The sequence below is a fragment of the Oncorhynchus nerka genome, linkage group LG2, assembly GCF_034236695.1.
Source record: "Oncorhynchus nerka isolate Pitt River linkage group LG2, Oner_Uvic_2.0, whole genome shotgun sequence".
Classification (NCBI taxonomy): domain Eukaryota; kingdom Metazoa; phylum Chordata; class Actinopteri; order Salmoniformes; family Salmonidae; genus Oncorhynchus; species Oncorhynchus nerka.
The window spans coordinates 34,269,224-34,286,026 of record NC_088397.1 but is presented as its reverse complement, the minus strand read 5'-3'; the positions used below and the strand labels follow the sequence as shown (position 1 = coordinate 34,286,026).

Genomic DNA, 16,803 nt, shown 5'->3' with positions numbered 1-16,803 from the left:
CCTGAGATAATGTCCTGAGATAATATCTGTATTAATTCAGTTGACAATGTACAGAATTAACTGTATTATCTCACCCGGTGGCTGTTCTCTTTTAATTGATATTACACATTGCCTATGGGTAGTCTGTTTGAGCAGAGAGGCTAGAATCGTCTCTCTGATGGATTCGTTTACAGATTTAATTGTTGACTAATCAGTCAATTATAGAATTGGATAGCATTTACACACCTTACCCCCATGTGAATTGTTGTGTCTCATGGAGTTGCTCTCTTCCCCTCAGGCTAAACTGGCATTCCAGAAGGACCTTCTGAAGCCCCTGTCTCAGGCTTTCCTCTCCAGCCCGTTCATCCCCACCACAATACCCTCCATCTCCCTCCGCCCGCGGCCCAACACCTCCATCTTCCAGAAAGTCGCCCTCCCGCCCTCTTTCCTGCGAGCGGCTCCTGGCCCTATCCGGCCAACAGGAGGGTCCATCCTCTTCGCCCCATACTGACCCCTCATCCTGAGCACCAAGGGAGGTCCAGCTTCGTGTGTACAGTGTCCATATTATGACAGCCTCCGAGTCACAAGTAGTTGGTGTCAAACTGTTCCTCAGAGAGCTCTGAGATGTGTATGAGAGGTGTTACCATGGCAATGTTCACACTGGTGCAGTCAGGATTACGGAGCTTGACCCGACAACATGTTTCTCCTAAACCTGCTGAACCTTAACCGAGGGGAGCATTGAACTGTCTACACCCTGATTGACTTGAATTACCGCGGTTTCTCGGGCACAATGTAAGGACAACACCAGTCATGTGTACGGTGACCTATTAGGACAGCCTCAGTGTCAGGACTTCTTTCAATCTCACCTTACACATGATCGGTGTGAATTTGTGGTAGTGCTGGACAGCAGAGGAAGTGCTGTGTTGTTTTAGACCGATGATGGGGGCTAGCTTGTCTCCAGTGTTTGTATGGTGGAGAAAGCTATGGGATACAGTGCCATGATTGACCTCAAATCAGGCTCTTGTGGGCTGAACAACTGACACCAGCTGCGATTAACTCTTTCAAAACCACAATAAACATCCCTGCAAAATCTGGGATGTTTTCCTTCGGTCCTTCAATTTCAGTGTTATTATAAGATAAACAACTGTTTGTTTTTCCAAAGACAAAATGGAGAATTGCACATTAATGCTGACCTGCCTGTTGTCTGGCAGGGACGTCATGGGCATTTGATTTCTATGTGATGTCAACGTTTTTGTCAGGGCACTGTATTGTGACCCCTTAATGCAATAATGTACAGAGTTTAAGATACGTGTACAGTATATACAAAACTATGTTAGGTAGTATTGTAACAGAGTACTAGAAATAGAGTTTATGCACACATTGTGGTTTGGAGAGTTTGGAAAATAATGCTTTAAACTTTTTTTTTAAATCAAGAAACGAGATATGAATGTTATAGTTGTGCTCCTTTAAGTACGGAATTGTGAGCTTAGGATCAAAATGGAAAAACTGCCATCTCTGGATGATACAGTGATGTCCTTTGCTATGCAAGAAGTTGATAACTATTGTCACCACATTTTAAGCAATATTGTGTACGGTTTTAACTGCGGCAACAACAGCAAGATTTAACCTGTATGGTGTTAATATTGCGACACCCTCATTCTCAGCAGGACTTGTTTCAATCTTAGCAGGACTTAGGCAGTCCTAATATAGACACCGTCAAACAGAGTTGATTACAATAGAAGGTGGCTAGATGTTTATCCATAGGAATTCTTTGAAGGTATGCCTTCAGAAAATATTCACACCCATTGACTATTTCCACATTTTGTTGTGTTAGAAAATGGGCTTAAATTGGATTTAATTGTCATTTTTGATAACGATCTACACAAAATGTAATGTGAAAGTGGATATATTTTTTGAACATTTGTCAAAACTATTCATGAAAAATAAAACACTAATCTATATTGATTAGATACAGTTGAAGTTGGCAGTGTACATATATCTTAGCCAAATACATTTAAACTCAGTTTTTCACAATTCTTGACATTTAATCCTAGTAAAAATTCCCTGTCTTAGGTCAGTTAGGATCACCATTCAGAGAAAATGATTTATTTAAGCTTTTATTTATTTCATCGCATTCCCAGTGGGTCAGAAGTTTACATACACTCAATTAGTATTTGGTAGCATTGCCGTTAAATTGTTTAACCTCGGTCAAACATTTCGGGTAGCCTTCCACAAGCTTCCCACAGTAAGTTGGGTCAATTTTGGCCCATTCCTTCAGACAGACCTGGTGTAACTGAGTCAGGTTTGTAGGCCTCCTCACTTTTTCAGTTATGCCCACAACAAATATTCTATAGGATTGAGGTCAGGGCTTTGTGATGGCCACTCCATTACCTTGACTTTGTTGTCCTTAAGCCATTTTTCCAGAATTTTGAAAGTATGCTTGGGGCCATTGTCCATTTGGAAGACCCATTTGTGACCAAGCTTTAACTTCCTGACTGATGTCTTGAGATGTTTGCAAGCCTGCCCCTTGTTTCGCCAAACATAACGATGGTCATTATGGCCAAACAGTTCTATTTGTGTTTCATCAGACCAGAGGACATTTCTACAAAAAGTACCATCTTTGTCCCCATGTGTAGTTGCAAAGAGTAGTCCGGCTTTTTTATGTTGGTTTTGGAGCAGTGGCTTCTTCTTTGCTGAACGGCCTTTCAGGTTATGTCGATATAGGACCAGTTTTACTGTGGATATAGATACTTTTGTGCCTTTTTCTCCAGCATCTTCACAAGGTTCTTTGCTGTTGTTCTGGGATTGATTTGCACTTTTCACACCAAAGTACGTTCATCTCTAGTAGACAGAGCGGGTCTCCTTCCTGAGCGGTATGAATGCTGCGTGGTCCCATGGTGTTTATACTTGCGTACTATTGTTTGTACAGATGAACGTGGTACCTTCAGCCATTTGGAAATTGCTCCCAAGGATGAACCAGACTTGTGGAGGAGGTCTACAATTTTTTTCTGATGCTGATTTCTTTTGATTTTCCCATGATGTCAAGCAAAAAGGCACTGCGTTTGAATCTTCTAAAGCCATGACATAATTTTCTGGAATTTTCCAAGCTGTTTAAAGGCACAGTCAACTTAGTGTATGTAAACTTCAGACCCACTGGAATTGTGATACAGTGAATTATAAGTTTCAATAATCTGTCTGTAAACAATTATTGGAAAAATTACCTGTGTCATGCACAAAGTAGACGGCGGCAGTGTAGCCTAGTGGTTAGAGTGTTGGACTAGTAACCGAAAGGTTGCAAGTTCAAATCCCCGAGCTGACAAGGTACAAATCTGTCGTTCTGCCCCTGAACAAGGCAGTTAACCCACTGTTCCTAGGCCGTCATTGAAAATAAGAATTTGTTCTTAACTGACTTGCCTAGTAAAATAAAAAGTAAAAATATGTCCTAACCTACTTGCCAAAACTATAGTTTCTTAACAAGAATTTTGTGGAGTGGTTAAAAAATGAGTTTTAATGACTCCAACATAAGTGTATGTGAAGTAAGTATTCAACCCCATGAGTCAAAACATGCTAGAATCAACTTTGGCAGCAATTACAGCTTTGAGTCTTTCTGGGTAATGCTCTAAGAGCTTTGCACACCTGGATTGTACAATTTTTGCACATTATTATTTAAAAAAAATTTCAAGCTCTGTCAAGTTGATTGTTGGTTATTGCTCTATAGCCATTTTCAAGTATTTTTAAGTCATAACTGAAACTAGGCCAATTAGTAACATTCAATGTCGTCTTGGTAAGCAACTCCAGTGTATATTTGGCCTTTGTTTTAGGTTTTTGTCCTGCTGAATGGCAATTTTTTTCCCAGTGTCTGTTGGAAAGCAGACTGAACCAGGTTTTCCTCTAGAATGTTGCCTGTGCTTAGCTCTATTCCATTTATTTTTATCCTAAAAACTCCCTAGTCCTTGCTGATGACAAGCATACCTATAGCATCATTCAGCCACCACTTTGCTTGAATATATGGAGAGTGATACTCAGTGATGTGTTTTATGGATTTGCCCCAAACGTAATGCTTTGTATTCAGGACAAAAAGTTAATTTCATTGCCAAAATGTTTGCAGGTTTACTTTAGTGCCTTATTGTAAACAGGATGCATGTTTTGGAAGATTTTATTCTGTACAGGCTTCCTTCTTTTCACTCTGTCAATTAGGCTAGTATTGTGGAGTAACTACAATGTTGATCCATCCTCAGTTTTCTCCTATCACAGCCATTAAACTATGTAACTGTTTTAAAGTGACCATTGGCGTCATGATTAAATCCTTGAGCAGTTTCCTTCCTCTCCTGCAACTTAGTTAGGAAGGACGTCTGTATCTTTGTAGTGACTGGGTTTATTGATACACCATCCAAAGTGTAATTGATAACTTCACCATGCTCAAAGGGAGTTTTAATGTCTGCTTGTCCCTTGTCTTTGTGGTTGACTCTGTGTTTGAAACTAAATTATTGACTGAGGGATCTTACAGATAATTGTATGTGTGGGGTACAGAGATTAGGTAGTCTTGCAAAAATCATGTTATTGAGTCCATGCAACTTATTGTGACTTCTTAAGCAGATTTGTACTCCTGAACTTATTTAGTCTTGCCATAACAAAGGGGTTGAATACTTATTGACTCAATACATTTCAGCTTTTCATAAAAATATGTTTTGTAAAAAGCTCTAAAAACATGATTCCACTTGGACATTATGGGGTATTGTACATAGGCCAGTGTCAAATTTAATACATTTTAAATTCTGGCTGTAACACAAAAAAATGTGGAAAAAGTCAAGGGGTGTGAATAATTTCTTGAGGCACTGTGCCTCTATGGGTCCACAGTGGGATTTGTAATATGGTGTGTTAACCAGAATTTACAAAGTCCTCCTAAAAAAATTGGTACCATACATGGGTATTTCTAGAATATTAAGTCATTTACACTGCTCAGATGAGACAACAGAGGTTATTTGTGAGGATGTGGGGACTTGATAAGTGTATAAGATGTATGTATGAGAAAAAAGTATACATTGAAAATATTTCAATAAAATAATATATTTGTTTCACAACCACCTCAATGTTGTTGTTTTTTACTGCACATTAACAATACTTCTCACCTGAATACAGTATGATCATCCTTGAATTTGAGTGTAAATAGAAATAAATAAAACTGTGTTTGGGAAATGTAGGAGATAATCAATTAAACTACCATCATTATCCACTTATCAGGTGCAATGGAACACGAAATTGGATGATATATCTTATTTTTCCTCTTTTGTCCTATTTGCTTGACAAAAATGTCAAGGCAAGATTTACTAAGCATTTGCTTCAAGTGCAAAATTACAACTGTTTTTTCAACAAGTGATAAAACATCAAAACAATGCTAAAACATGAAACTGCATTATTTACAATTTACTTTAGATTTATTCTTTCTCGTAACTGTTATTTTACTTGTTTTGCTCTGTCCTCAATGTTTAATTCCGATTTGAATATTTTTCAATATTGGCCCTATGTGAGTGTAAAAACATCATACTGTACAGTGGCTTGCGAAAGTATTCACCCCCCTTGGCATTTTTTTCTATTTTGTTGCCTTACACCCTGGAATTAAAATATATTTGGGGGGGTTGTATCATTTGACTTACACAACACGCCTACCACTTTGAAGATGCTAAATATTTTTTATTGTGAAACAAACAAGAAATTAGACAGGAAAAAATGAAAAAGTCAATACTTTGTAGAGCCGCCTTTTGCAGCACTTACAGCTGCAAGTCTCTTGGGGGTATGTCTCTATAAGCTTGGCACATCTAGCCACTGGGATTTTTGCCCATTCTTCAAGGCAAAACTGCTCCAGCTCCTTCAAGTTGGATGGGTTCTGCTGGTGTACAGCAATCTTTAAGTCATACCACAGATATTCTCAATTGGATTGAGGTCTGGGCTTTGACTAGGCCATTCCAAGACATTTAAATGTTTCACCTTAAACCACTCGAGTGTTGCTTTAGCAGTATGCTTAGGGTCATTGTCCTGCTGGAAGGTGAACCTCCGTCCCAGTCTCAAATCTCTGGAAGACTGAAACAGATTTCCCTCAAAAATGTCCCTGTATTTAGAGCCATCCATTAGCGCCATCCATCATTCTTCTGACCAGCTTCCCAGTCCCTGCCAATGAAAAACATCCCCACAGCATGATGCTGCCACCACCACGCTTCATTATGGGGAAGTGGTTCTCGGGGTGATGCGAGGTGTTGGGTTTGTGCCAGACATAGCATTTTCCTTGATGGCCAAAAAGCACAATTTTAGTCTCATCTGACCAGAGTACCTTCTTCCTTATGTTTGGGGAGTCTCCCACATTCCTTTTGGCGAACACCAAACATGTTCGCTTGTTTGTTTTTTGGCCACTCTTCCGTAAATCCCAGCTCTGTGGAGTGTACGGCATAAAGTAGTCCTATGGACAGATACTCTAATCTCCACTGTGGAGCTTTGCAGCTCATTCAGAGTTATATTTGGTCTCAATGTTGCCTCTCTGATTAATGCCCTCCTTGCCTGGCCCGTGAGTTTTGGTTGGCGGCCCTTTCTTGGCAGGTTTGTTGTGGTGCAATATTCTTTACATTTTTTTAAATAATGGATTTAATGGTGCTCTGTGGGATGTTCAAAGTTTCTGATATTTCTTTATAACCCAACCCTGATCGGTACTTCTCCACAACTTTGTCCCTGACCTGTTTGGATAGCTCCTTGGTCTTCATAGTGCTGTTTGCTTGGTGGTGCCCCTTGCTTAGTGGCGTTGCAGAATCTGAGATCATGTGACAGATCTTGTGACACTTAGATTGCACACAGGTGGACTTTATTTAACTAATTATGTGACTTCTGAAGGTAGTTGGTTGCACCAGATCTTATTTAGGGACTTCATAGCAAAAGGGGTGAATATATATATTTTTTTCATTTCACTTCACCAATTTGGACTATTTTGTGTATGTCCATTACATGAAATCCAAATAAAAATCCTTGTAAATTACAGGATATAATGCAACAAAATAGGAAAAACACCAAGGGGTGTGAATACTTTTGCAAGGTACTGTATGTCATATGGGTTTATCCACAAATGTGAGTAAGTATTAGTGTGACTCATGCGGCAGCAGGATTTCGTTATGCAAGCAGGTTATGTAAAGAACATGTGTGTCTTTTGATCCTCCTGCCGAGTGCTGTGTAAGAAGCTCAGCATCACTCCACTGACACCACATCTAGCTTATACTCATGTTTACATAAAATCACTTAGTACAGGCTACACTGCATGAGAAAAGCATGCAAGAACAAAAATATGCAATGGCTGAAATGACCAGTTATGTTTTCAGCCATATCAGCGAAATCACCGGACATTTCATATTTAAACAATTTACACATTATCTACATTGGCCATGTTGATCATTTAGTTCTGCAGTATAGTTTTGAGCCTTAATGCTGCTGTTATGACAGGCAAATCTTACCACATACGTCAAAGAACACAATCTAACCCTAGAAAAGCTTTAAGAAATCTTAGGAAAGTATTTTAGCAGTGTGAAAGACTCAAGTCCTCAAGTCTTTTCCCCCTTTTCCTTTGAAGTGAATGCCGAGGTTAAACCGTGGTTGTCATAGTATTATGAAAGCCTTATGTCAGCTTATCTACTCTTTTCACTCGCGCTTGATGCGGTTGATCCCACTTAAACACCCAGGCCCCATGCATAATGTTGAAAGCAAGTCATTACAGTCAAGAGCGCTGAAAGAGGAACACAAGTGGAACAAGTGTCGCAAATCTCCCTTGATTGCAGTTAATGCCAGATTTAGAAAGCATAGTTCTTTCCCTTCATATTTTTTAAATGTCAGTACTTATTAACTTGCACAATTGATCTGATAGGCATGGTAGGCTGGTTTGTGCTACTGTAGAGTAAGAATTAATAGTAAATACTAAATAACAATAACACTGGGTAGTTCTCATCATTTTATGCTTGGCCCTACATGAAAATGACCTTGCAAATAATCCAATAGTAAATCATAGAAACATGTACAGTATGTAGGCTACTGAATATTAATGCTATGCCTGTAATGAATACAACAGGAGACAGAGAGCTGGTTTCAAGCACATAAAAATCCAGACAGAAAATATTTACACAAGAAGCAATCTAATATCACACAGTCAAAACTCTCCGTCGTTTAGTTAAGTTCACCAGGTGTTTATTTGTAAAGGACTACAGGAGGAGGCAGGTAGCTGGGTCCAGGGGCAGGCAGAAGGTCATAAACAAGGGTCCAAAAGGGAAACAGTACAGGCAGGGAGAAGGCTACAGACATAGTCCGGAAGATCAGGCAAGAGATTGATGACAGGAAATCCAACAGGCAAAAGTGCAGGCAGGGAATAGGCAAAAAGGCGTGGTTAGTGAGGATGGCCAAAACTATGGTACACAGGAGGACTAACATGGGAAAACCCAGCACTCCAAGTAGACATGTGTATCAACACAAACAATTCCTTACAATGATGGGGTGCTAGGGAACTGATCTAAATAGTGTGTGTAAATTACATACAGGTGTGTGAACAGGTGATCAGAATTCAGGTGATTGGGATCTGGAGAGTGAGCTGCGTTCAGGGGATCTATGTGTTTGAGAGTGTGAGTTGGAAGCAGACGTTTCAATGCCCTGAAATACAATTTCTGCCTACTATGAAAAGGACTCCAAATGGCAACATTTTCTCTATATAGTGTACTGACCAGAGCCCTATAGACCCTGGTGAAAAGTAGAGCTTATATAGAGAATAGGGTGCCATTTGGGATGCAAGCACTTTGTTAACAGTCTGCCTGGAGTGCTTTATATGCACAACCATTAGTCTGTTAATCCTTGTGAGACTGGGAGCAACAGCTCGACTCTAGCCTTCTGTTATGAAAGATGACACCATGGAATCTCTCAGTTTCTCTCAGAGCTAATATCACACTGACATGACTGAACATACCAGAGTATGATACCATTCAGGTAGGAAAGAATGGACCTCTGTTAAAAACGATTGGGAAAATAAATACAGTAGTTTGCATATGGACATAAACATTTAGAAGAGCATCACTACTTTCAGTTATTCTGGGCTGGCTGCTCACTTCCTCCTGATGTATAGAAAGCTCTGTGTTAGTCTTATTGAGTTGGCCCTGGCATCCTCTCTGCAGGGAAGCCCCATTTTGTTCAGTAGTGAGTAATCCAGACAGAAAATATTTACACAAGAAGCAAACTAATATCACACAGTCAATCTCTCAGTCATTTAGTAAGTTCGCCATTCTGCGATTCTCACTGTTAAACATTGCCTACTACCAATGTTCATCAGTGCTCAGAAACAACCCCAAGCCCTCCTCCACCTTAGACACTTGAAGATCTGAGAGGATATGCTAATAGCTCTACCTTATCCTTGTTGTGTCTTTGGCTATGCCGGATTCAGTGATATGACATGCTATTCTATAAAATAATTTATCCATAATTAATATCACCTGATTGAGCTAATCATGTAAATGTAATTAACTAGAGAGTCAAGCACCACAAAATAATATTTATAGAGCTGTTATCTTCCGAATAAACTCTTAAAGACCTAGTAATATCTCACGGGTGACGCAGTGGCTAAGGGCACACATTGGCGCGGCTGGCTTCTGGGTTGGATGGCGCTGTGTTAAGAAGCAGTGCGGCTTGGTTGGGTTGTGTATCGGAGGATGCATGACTTTCTACCTTCGTCTCTCCCGAGCCCGTACGGGAGTTAGCGATGAGACAAGATAGTAGCTACTAAACAATTGGATACCACGAAATTGGGGAGAGAAAGGGGTAAAATAAATAAATAAATAAATAAAATACATTTAAAAAAATTAAAAGACCTAGTAATATTTTACATAAATAGCAGTCAATATTAATCGTCATCTTATTTCAGTCTCATCTGAAAGTTGTAAATTCTTGGTTATCTGCACGAAGCCTGGCTAACAAGTTGAATCAGCAATACAAAATTGGGGTTAATTATTTATTTACTAACTAACTAATCACACAGAATTACATATACAAAGAATGAATTATACCTCGATTACAAATTATGTCATAAAGGAAAACCTCCCTAGCGGGCGGAACAGATATGACAGCTGGTTACACAAATGAAAAGAAACTGGGGTGAAACTTTGAGTGAAAGAGCGGGAAGACTGAGGGACACAGAGAGAAGCTGTGCTATCCTAAATACAGTATCTTATGCATTCTAAATTACCGCCCATTTTGAAAAGGAAAATGCAATAAATATTTACTTTGAGCTGCGCTTTGGTAGGTTGGTGGTAGATGGAAGGTCATGTTGCCAAACCAAGTTCTTTGTCCTTTGAAGAATGTCTCTGGTGGTCAATTGGATACGTTGTAATAGAGTCGTTGTGTGATAGACGGGATACTCTGTCTGTTCCTTCCTAACTCTCGTTTGCAGCTTCTGTTGCTAACTCAACGGCTAGTAGGTATCACCTCTGTAGTGAAGAGTTCAAAATTCATACCATTCGCAACCAAAGCTCACACTGATGTTGGCTTCGTTCTGTAGTTATTATCTGAACCATTCTGACATAGGACTGTCGTCCTCACGTCCTCGGAACAGGAGGTTATATTGTCGTCAAGGGCTTATATAGGAAGGGAGAGGAGGGCGTGTTTGAAAAGTTTTATAGCCCATGTCCCTTCACAGGGGCGGGCCACTGATTGAGCAGAGCCCTATCTTATGAAAACCCAAATCTCACATTTTAGAAGCTAAAATCACATTTCATCCCATCACAAATAATTTCACATTCAAACATTTAAATTGAACAACAATTCCATGTGAATCCGATAACTCTGATGTGTAGACTTTCCACTGTAGAGTTTATGTCATCTTATCATTGATGTGAATGTCTCAGATGACAACTGAACTGACATCATATTCATTAACTTTTTATGGCTGCAGTGGCAGTATTGAGTAGCTTGGATGAAAAGGTGCCCATTGTAAACGGCCAGCTCCTCAGTCTCAGTTGCTAATATATGCATATTATTATTCATATTGGATAGAAAACACTCTAAAGTTTCCAAAACTGTAAAAATATTGTCTGTGAGTATAACAGAACTGATATTGCAGGCGAAACCCTGAGGAAAATCAAAACAGGAAGTGGCTTCTATTTTGAAAACTCCATGTTCCAAAGTCTCCCTTTGCTGGATTTAAAGGGATATGAACCAGATTCCTTTTCCTATCGCTTCCTCAAGGTATCAACAGTCTTCAGACATAGTTTCAGGCTTTTATTTTGAAAAATGAGCCAGAACGATAACATCGCGTCAAGTGGTCACATGAGTTTTGCTCGCGCAACAGAATTTGGATAGGTATTGCTTTTCCCTCTCCTACTGTGAAAGACATTTGCAGTTGATATATTATTGATTATATATTTTGAAAACAACCTGAGGATTGATTATAAATTCGTTTGACATGTTTCTGTGGACATTATGGAAACTATTTGGAATTTTCATCTGCGTTGTCGTGACCGCTCTTTCCTGTGGATTTCTGAACATAACGCGACAAACAAACGGAGGTATTTTGGATATAAATAATCTTTATGGAACAAAAGGAACATTTGTTGTGTAACTGGGAGTCTCGTGACGGAAAACATCTGAAGATCATCAAAGGTAAACGATTAATTTGATTGCTTTTCTGATTTTCGTGACCAAGCTTCCTGATGCTAAGTGTACTTAATGTTTTGTCGTGCGATCGATAAACGCTTACACAAACGCTTGAATTGCTTTCACTGAAAAGCATAATTTCAAAATCTGACACGACAGGTGGATTAACAAAAGGCTAAGCTGTGTTTTCCTATATTGCACTTGTGATTTCATGAATATAAATATTTGTAGTAATATTTATTGAATGTAGCGCTATGCTATTCAGCGGTTGATGATGACACTTATCCCGATATCGGGATTGCAGCCATAACAAGTTATTAAGTACCATCGCATATGTTTAATTGATTGGATTGCCAGAATATAGTTAATTTCCCCCCCACCTTCTGATGTTCCCAGAATCTCTATGTTAACCAAGGGTTTTGCAAATGTAACCTCAGTAGGGTAGAGAGAGGAAAAATGGGGGAAGAGGTATTTATGACTGTCATAAACCTACCCCCCAGACCAACGTCATGACACCCTCTTATAGGCTAGGTGGAATAAACAACTGTGCAATCCTCTCACATCTCCACAAGTGCCTAGGCCAGGGGGTAGTGGCGGGCACCTATGTGAAGGTAGACACAATTAGGATTAGCCACAATAGTAGAATTTATGATTAGCCTCCAAAATAAAAATCACTAATTGAAAGTGATGCAAATGGTTACAAATAGTGTTATCAAGACATATTTGGACTAGGTAGGTAGCCTCAAGGTTAGAGCATTAGATCAGTAACTGAAAGGTTATTGGTTCAAATACCAGATCCAACAAAGTAAAAAAAGAAAATAGAAATCTGTCACTGTGCCTTGCCTAATTTCTGTACAATGGTGCTGTGAGTGTCACTGAGTAGGCTGATACCAACTTCATGGGTGCACAATCCATAGCTTAGGCTGTACTGTGCATATAAGTACGCCCCCAATGCAATTCTAAATCCACATGTTATTTTTTTGTTGTTTTAAATTAACTATTGTCATCTGTTTAATATATATAACAACATTCCAACCTTAGCATTATCTAGTCCAAATATGATTCCATTATTTTTAATTAGTTTGAATCATTTTCAATTGGGCACTTTTATTTTGGAGGCGATTCTCAAATTCCACCATTGTAGCTAATCCTTATTGTGGCTAGCTTCACACCGGTGTGGCGAGCAAGGAGTTGTTTCTGGATAGGGCCTATAGACCTTTATTCTAAAAGCCTAAAAAGAAGCACATGACTTGTTGCCAGTGTAAACTAGCTGATAAATCACTTCGGGGTGGCAGGAAGCCTAGTGGTTAGAGTGTTGGACTAGTACCCGAAAGGTTGCAAGATCAAATTCCTGAGCTGACAGGGTACAAATATGTTGTTCTGCCCCTGAACAAGGCAGTTAACCCACTGTTCCTAAGCCATCATTGAAAATAAGAATCGGTTTTTAACTGACTTGCGCAGTTAAATAAAGGTTAAAAAAAAAGTTGAAAGATCTATGACAGTTTATTACAGCTCTCAGATGAATGTGTGGCTGATCATTTTGTGAATTCATGCATTTAATGACATCACTCTGTGTTCCACATTTGTTCGATGATGGCTCCTGATTTGGAGCAATTTACAGCCAATCAGTACCATGCAATTCAAAGTGAAAAGCTTTGCAGGCTCATTTTTCCTGAACATAGTCCAGTCAAACCATTTCCATTTCACATTCTCTACACTCAATTGCTCCACAGTGACAGTAAGCAGTGAGGTGAGGTGTATATGATAGTACAATGACAACAGACTTTTCTACAGTTCAAATGATCTTGTCACACCAGAATTACACCACATCTCAACTGCAAACGAGAATGATTTTGGAACTGGGCCCTGAACTTGTTTTCATGATAGTATGGCGCCCTCTACTGTTATATGTGATATAACAAAAGCGCATTGAATTTAAAAAAATGTTTTGGACATCCCTTGTGTTTTATGATCTTTTATTATTCCCATTTAATGCTTCTTGTTTGCTTTTACTTCTTTTCATTTGACTATTTTACTGTAAAGTGTGCTGCAATTTTAAATGCACTGCAATTATAAATGATTTTAAATGTACTTTAAAGTTTGATTTCACTTTTAATTTGACCATCTTTCTGTACTAACTACAGGTGGAAGATCTGATTTAGAATGCAAATAGAGCATTTATCACCACAAAAATGACCAGCCTTTTGTCATGATGTGGCCCTTTCTGGGTATAGATCGTGGCATCCCCCTCTCTATCTCCTACACCCAGGTTCTGTTATCTCAGGTCGTGCATTTCTGGAGGAGACTCTCTTCCTTTGGGAATGCAGAAAGAGAGCCACATAGAGAGAACAAAGGATTTCAACATGGCGATCTCCTAAATTCCCAAAATGGGAATTTGATACAAAAGGTCCACTTGTGAGAAGGTGGGAATGGTTCGTGGACACTTAAGGGACGAGTGTGTTTCATTTGGTGACCTCAGAGAGGACAGGAAACACACATAACTATATCTCTGAATATGTAAATGTCTCAATTATGGGGTTTGCATCTAATTCTTGTATAAAATGAATGAGTAAAGATTAAACTATTTGTGAAATTATATAAGGTTTCCTTTAAAGTTGAACTAAGTCATTGGCCCTCCCCCATGAGCACAGACATGATCTGGCGTCATGGAACAGTCCTTTTCTACTGTTACAAATAAAACCACCTCCTGAGGAAATCCTCTTCAGACCACAAAAACAGTATAAGATAAGGTTGTAATGGTTGTTGAATTCCTAACCATACCACATGGAGCATTGGCTACACGGCTGGAAATGGTTAAACCATGAGACTATCGATTCCTACAGAAAAAGAACAAATCTTAGATAATAATTACTAGCCTGCAGCTAGAAAAATGTCAACCTGGGATGCGAAGATAGACAACCACCAAAACACCTATTCTATGAGAACATTTCTAAATGGTACTCTGAAGTAACCATTCTAACCAGGAAATACTTTGATCTTCAGGGAAGCAGAGAGAGCGACGATGATGAACTGACTCCAACAGACGGACCGGATTCCAACAGAAATCACGACGACACACTGGGCGTAAATATATATTGATTGCAATTATTCCCAAATGAGTGAGCGTTCATGTGCAAAGGATTAGCATTTCAATTCATATAATTATCAACTGTGTAGTGATTCCTTTTTGTCTTTCCGGCCTGTTCTCAGTCCACACCCACTTCCCTTTGTCCACCGAGCCGTCATATCAGCTAGCCCACTAGGGAACCTCACCTATCATTTCCTTGTAACCATAACTGTTGTTTGTTTATGCGTTTCTGTGATTATTTAGTTGGTAAATAAATGATTAAGACAATTGGTGTATGGATGATTCATAGTAAAGGTTGGGTTCGTGCAGATAACCAACAATTTACGACATTTGGAATGTGACTAACGTGAGTTAAAGAATAATTCATTAATTAGAAGGCTAATTAATCAGATATTAAAATATCTGAAGAGTTATTTTAGGAAAATTATAACTTTGTAATCTGAAGATATTCCTTGGTGCCCCGACTTCCTAGTTAATTACATTTACATGATTAGTTTAATCATGTAATAATAATTACAGAGAATTGATTTGATAAAATAAGTCTTCACTTTAATGATGCCAAAGACAAAAACTTTCTTTGAAGGAAAGAAGTTCCAGTAAGTGACGGTAAAACAATAAGGATCTGTTGGTAATAAAATCTAATGGAAAATCAACAAGGAAATGAATCGAATTGACAGCAATCACTTTTTTTCCCTCTGCACTACATTTTGAGAGTAACAGAATGTTCAGTTCACTTAATTGGCCTTTGTGGGTGTTTGACTCACATTTCTTAGAAATAAAATCAACTGTTGTCAACTATGTGTCCTAAAGACTAGTCTCTCATGACAGACGTTAACATAGGTGTAACTCAAATATAAAGGTGAATAAAAACACATGGTTGACTGACTGTTTGCTATGATGCTGCAATCAAGAGACAGTTCAGACCTCTTGAGCTGGCTCACCTCGTGATTGACAGGAGGACTATCCTTCAACCACTCCGCTGTCAGGAGGGCAGAAAAGGAACACAGACACCTTACTGTCATAGGATCTGGCCTGCACATGATGCACAGCACTCTGGGCCAGGCCGGGACGCTGCAAGACATGCGGTTCAGCTCGGGATCCGACACAACCTTCTGAGATGAGCCTGGACAGTCAACCTCCCTCAGGATCATCAGAGGGGTTTCTGGGGTCGACACACAGGATGGACTCCCAGAGGAATTTTGCCTTGCACCGGTCAGCAGTTCCTGCACGGTGAGTGACTTTGAATTCGGAACCAAGAGATGAAGCTGTAGCCGGGTTGTTACCATTGGAGACTTGAGCAGTATGCTACTGTTACTAGAGACTGAGTTGCATCCTGTGGTAACCTCAGATCCAAGGAAATGCATTGTCTGTCACAAGAGACTATTCCTATGGATTCCTGAAAAGTGAGGAGAGTATTTGGAGATTACAAACTAGGCCTAGTTGAATTTACACTACTTCTAAATAAACTGACATCTTGAATTGAAATGCTGTGAGAAATGTTTTTTTACATTTTAGAACTGCTTTTAGGCATAAGCGACAGAAGCTGTAAGTTCAAAATATGGTTGTGCAGCAGCAGTTTTTCTTGTTTTGTCGGTCACTGACAGTCACACAACAGTGCTTTCAGAAAGTATTCATACCACATGTTGTTGCAGTGTGAACAAACTACTGTACAATTCCTAAGCTATCATTCATTACATTAACACGTAGACCTAGTTCCATGTCAGTGATGCTTTGACCTGCTTGCTTTGACTCTTAAAATGATCACTTTCCCCAAAAAAATCATATAAGTCCGCTGTTGATATGGTCCCAAAAATGTAGCATGTCAGCAGGAAGGTTTTTATGATAGAGCTTTTTTGAGTAAAAAGAAGTAAAAAAGCAACCAACATTTTTTTGAGTAAAAAGCAAAAAATTGGAGATGCAACATGCACCATATTATTGTTCATGGAAGAACGGGCCACAGAGGTCATCCTCAGTGTGGGAGCCTTACAGTCACTACACTGACATAGGGAGAATTTCAATTGCATTTCCTTGATTCCTTGCATCCTCTCGTTGTCTCCTTAAAAACCATTGGATGAGATCAGAAA

The 16,803-nt window shown here is 39.2% G+C and overlaps 1 protein-coding gene across 1 annotated transcript in view; it reads left to right on the top strand.

Moving 5' to 3' along the window:
* The window catches only part of LOC115134624 (zinc finger protein 385B-like), a 118,807-nt gene extending 113,761 nt beyond the window's left edge, over positions 1-5,046 (top strand). Inside the window, exon 8 of the mRNA XM_065021601.1 lies at positions 278-5,046. Coding sequence (XP_064877673.1) covers positions 278-490 — 213 coding nt within the window. The 3' untranslated portion in view covers positions 491-5,046. The remainder of the gene's footprint in view (positions 1-277) is intronic.
* The last annotated feature ends 11,757 nt before the right edge of the window (positions 5,047-16,803 follow it).